The sequence below is a fragment of the Branchiostoma belcheri genome, unplaced genomic scaffold (genome assembly GCF_001625305.1).
Source record: "Branchiostoma belcheri isolate BF01 breed outbred unplaced genomic scaffold, Haploidv18h27 scaffold28, whole genome shotgun sequence".
NCBI classification, from domain to species: Eukaryota; Metazoa; Chordata; class Leptocardii; order Amphioxiformes; family Branchiostomatidae; genus Branchiostoma; species Branchiostoma belcheri.
In genome coordinates, this window is record NW_017803887.1 from 138,414 (window position 1) to 142,942 (window position 4,529).

The following is a 4,529-nucleotide window of genomic DNA, read 5'->3' on the forward strand; positions in this document are numbered from 1 at the left end:
GTTTTAATGTCTTTCTGTCGTTTGTTTAAAGCTATCTAATGATGTACTGTACTTGGTGATAGCAAGTTCCACTCTGCGATATTTTTTTAGGAAAGGGTGACGTTTTGAACACCTCAATTCTTGGCTTATAATTCTGGTACATGAAGGCATGACTATTTATTTCTTGTTCTTAATATATGAGCTGGCATTGTAGTTACGTCCACCAGTTTATCAGTCATTTTGTACATCATGCATCATGCATTTTTGCCTGTCTTCCAGTGACACCCACTGTAGGTTTGAAGGAATGAAACAAATAGGTCCCTGAAAGCTAAAAATAAAGAAACTGGCTGCAGATGTGGGCGGTAAATATATAATCTGAGTAAGGAGTAGAATGCAGAAATTCAGAATTGGTAATAGATAAATATACATTTTAGTCGTTGTTAGGCAGCCTACAGTGTTCTTGTTGTGTTGGCGTGTCTGAATCATTCTCCCAAGATGGGAGCACTGCATGAAAGTGATCTACAATTGTTACCGACGGCTTTTGCAGACGAAGTACCCAAAGGACAACAGCTTGACGCTCACAAATGCCAGTCTCAACGTAGAGGACTTACAAATCAAAAACTTGCAAACTGGTAAATTACAATCTTTGAAAACCTTTTTTTTTAATTTGAACCAGTAAGATGGTGGTATTTTAGACTTTTCAACTGGATAAAAGTTTAACAGCCAAACGTTTGGAGTGTTATTCCAACATCCTTCATCAATAAAAGTTAAAACTTACTTGCACTTCTTTTCCTACAGTTAGTCCCCATGGTTAAAATGAAAACAATTTAAATACTTTGAATAGTACAATGTGTTGGAAGCCTTATGCTGTTTAACAATTTGTTTCAATTTTACCTAAAACTTAATCAGGCGATTAGCTGGTCACATTTGGTTAATTCTTGCCTCTTTCCATTGTTACACAGACATCAATGAGTGTACCAGGAACCCGTGCCAACACGGAATCTGTGTGAACAGGTATGGTGGATACAAATGTACCTGCTCACCTGGATGGACTGGACAGAACTGTCAGAAAGGTGAGTTGACTTCTTTTCCTAGAGTTAGTATCCTTAATGGTTTGAATTCAAACAATTTGACAAAACTTCCAGCAGAGAGATGTCAATGGCACTTTTGCCACCAAGTAGCACCTAAGTTGGCAAAACCATTTGCTAAACTCTAACAACCCAAGTTCAAACTTGAACTTGATTCTTTACTCAGCGCAAAACTTTGTAAGTGTTCTTCGGCTGCTAATGCTGAGTGAAAACTGATGTAGAAAAAAAAAACTGTTCAGCTGCCAACAGACAGTCTTTTTTGTCCTATTACACAGACATCAATGAGTGTATCAGAAACCCTTGCCATCATGGTACCTGTGCAAACCAAGATGGCGGATACAACTGTACCTGCGTACCTGGATGGACTGGACAGAACTGTCAGAAAGGTGTCAATTCAGTATAATTTTATAAAAAGAATAATCATCTATTTCTTGTTCTCTCTCTCTCTGATGTCTCTGTCCTTCTCGAAAGGTTAAATTCTTAATTTACGATTCTTATTAGACTCATTTCTTTATCCCACAGACATCAATGAATGCAATGGTACCAACACACCCTGTCAGCATGGCCGCTGTGTGAACAAAGCTGGTGGATACAAATGCATCTGCTCATCTGGATGGACTGGACAGAACTGTGAGCAAGGTGAGATACTTGTCTTTATGAATACTAGTAATATATTTCTAGGAAACACAGTGTTCCTATTTTGTCTGGTTTTTCTTTCTTCTTCCCTCGATCTGTCCTTTTCAATGGTTCTTGATTTATGATTAACATAAGATTTATTTCTTTATCCCACAGACGTCGATGAATGTACCGGAAACCCATGCCGACATGGAAGCTGTTATAACAAAGATGGTGGATACACTTGCAGCTGCTACAATGGATGGACTGGACAGAACTGTCAGCAGGGTGAGGTGTTTTTTCCCACTATTTTATTTCTAGGGGCGAAATTACGTATGGTGTTGAAGATACCAGTGTACTTATACATTTCAGTGTTATATTCACTGCATTAGTTGGATCACTAAAGTAAAAATCTATGAAAGAAAAAGACTCCTTACCTAGCGATTCTAATTTTAAGGGCCAGAAACACAACATGAATTTGCCTGGGCCTAACTAATTTTGGACCCTAGCTGTCGGCTTTCCTCCTACTGTAGCAGAAATTCTGGTTTCTTGCTAAATTATATGTGTACGTACATGAAAAGAACGATTTATCAAGAACGGAACAGATAAACACAAAATCGTCGCCTGTGTTTTCTTTTTAAAACATCATATTTGTTGCCTTAGGTACAGCTACCATGTTGCTTACCTTTGCTTACCTTGAATTTTCCTTTTTCCATCGACCATCCCTTCTTTTGTCTTTGTTGATATCGGACATATCTAGTACGCATGATGTGTTGTATTATAATGTATTTTCTATATCACACAGACATCAATGAGTGTGAACACAGGTCAAATTGCCAACATGGAAGCTGTATCAACCAACAAGGTTCATTCAGATGCACCTGTAGTATCGGATGGACTGGACGAAACTGTCACCAAGGTGAGCTTTTTTTGTCTTTATAGGTACATGTACTATTCAGGCCTCGAAATTATCTTCTCTTCCTATTGGCCCAGCACTGTCCCAAAAATAAATTTCAGTTGTCCCGAAATGAGGATGAACTGTCCTAACCTGTTTTTTTTGGAAGACCAACTTGAAGTCCAACTTTAGTTTGCTTATGTTCACTCCCAGGCGCACTATGATTGCAGTGTAGACATGAAATTCAGGGGGACTTTTCCGGATCAAAAAAAGCGTGTGCCTGATAAACAAAAGAAGGGCTGACATTCTGATTATTTTGTTATTGTCCCAAAAAATGTCTTCTTAGTTGTCCCAGCCTAAATTTTAGTGGTCAGTGGCCATTGGACCACCTTAATTTCAAGCCTTGATCTAATTATATGAATTTTCCTGTTTTCATTTAAGATCCTTTCTTTTTTTTTCTTTCAAATTTTTGGTTGATATTGGGTAACGTCATTAGCCTTTGTATGCCGGGGCTTCCATACTCGCTACCCTAGGAAATATTACCACATACTGAGAAGGACATTAGGCTAATGAACAAGACAGAAGGGACCAATCAGCACACCCGGCCAAAATCTGACCGAATATTCAATTTCCAGACAGTTGAGATCTAAGCGTCTCCAGACTATTTCTTAGGGTAGCGAGTATGGGAGCCCCAGCATACAAATAGGATGGCACCCAGGCTATAACGTCATATGGATGTATGATAATATTGTATTTACAAATATATTTGCTTATTTATTTGCACACAGACTTCAACGAGTGCTCGGGAAGGCCCTGTCACCATGGAAGCTGTGAGAACACTCCGGGTGGTTACAACTGCAGGTGCTCACGGGGATGGAGGGGAAGGAACTGTCAGGATGGTGAGTTTTAACCTGGTATCTGTATCTTTATCTGTATAGCCGGTATAACCGTCCATCGGCGTAACACACCAGCTTCTGTATCTGTATAGCCGGTATAACCGCCCTTCGGCGTAACACACCAGCTCCTGTATCTGCATAGCCGGTATAACCTAGCCTCCTTCGCAGTCTTGTTGGGCGTCGGCGTAATTTTTTCTCTGAGCGACGCGACTAATATGCCGCCGCGAGGGACGATTTGCTGTCGAGGGACTTTTTGCCACGGAGAGAAGGTTCGCGCCCCAACAAGACTGCGAAGGAGGCTAGGTATAACCGCCCTTCGGCGTAAACACACCAGCTTCTGTATCTGCATAGCCGGTATAACCGCCCTTCGGCGTAACACACCAGCTCCTGTATCTGTATAGCCGGTATAACCACCCTTCAGCATAACACACCAGCTCCTGTATCTGTATAGCCGGTATAACCACCCTTCAGCATAACACACCGGCTTCTGTATCTGTATAGCCAGTATAACCACCCTTCAGCATAACACACCGGCTTCTGTATCTGTATAGCCGGTATAACCACCCTTCGGCATAACACACCAGCTTCGCAGGCATGCGGCGCAGCGGCAGCTAGCTATATCACACCAAACGACTTGTTATACTCGATCTTTGCACATTTATTAATTGCAGGAGTTGTTTAAAGCTTTCTAGTGATGATGCCCCAACTGTGCTTGGTGGCAACGAGTTCCAGTCTGCGATCATTCTAGGAAAGAATGAATTCTTGACCACCTCTTGAACACATTTTTTAAATCCTTGGTTGATAACTCTGGTATTTGAAGGCATTGCTAATTTCTTGTTCTCTTCTGGGCTGGTATTAGGTACTTAGTAGTTGGGATGTCCACCAGTTTATTAGTCATTTTGTACATCATGCATAGTCTGGACAATGTAGCTCACTGCGTGTACTGTTTGCGTACAGCCATACCTTGCCCGGGCGGGTGGAAGGACTACGACCACTACTGCTACAAGCTGGTGACAACCTTTGTCAGCTGGGACAAGGCAAACTCGGCGTGTGGAG

The 4,529-nt window shown here is 41.3% G+C and overlaps 1 protein-coding gene across 1 annotated transcript; it reads left to right on the forward strand.

Moving 5' to 3' along the window:
- The first annotated feature begins 474 nt into the window (after positions 1-474).
- LOC109472511 (fibropellin-3-like) lies at positions 475-3,487 on the forward strand. Its single transcript, XM_019772292.1, has 6 exons — positions 475-577; positions 897-1,052; positions 1,343-1,453; positions 1,590-1,706; positions 1,860-1,970; positions 3,366-3,487. The coding sequence occupies exons 1-6, from the start codon at positions 475-477 to the stop codon at positions 3,485-3,487; spliced, it is 720 nt and encodes a 239-aa protein (XP_019627851.1).
- Positions 3,488-4,529: the final 1,042 nt, after the last annotated feature.

Excerpts from the sequence above, each read along its gene's own strand:
- LOC109472511 (XM_019772292.1), top strand. The coding sequence starts at position 475 with ATGGGAGCACTGCATGAAAGTGATCTACAATTGTTACCGACGGCTTTT. Across the intron at positions 578-896 it reads TCACAAATGCCAGTCTCAAC|CTGGTCACATTTGGTTAATT; the intron begins GTAGAGGACTTA and ends TCAGGCGATTAG. Across the intron at positions 1,053-1,342 it reads TGGACAGAACTGTCAGAAAG|ACATCAATGAGTGTATCAGA; the intron begins GTGAGTTGACTT and ends CCTATTACACAG.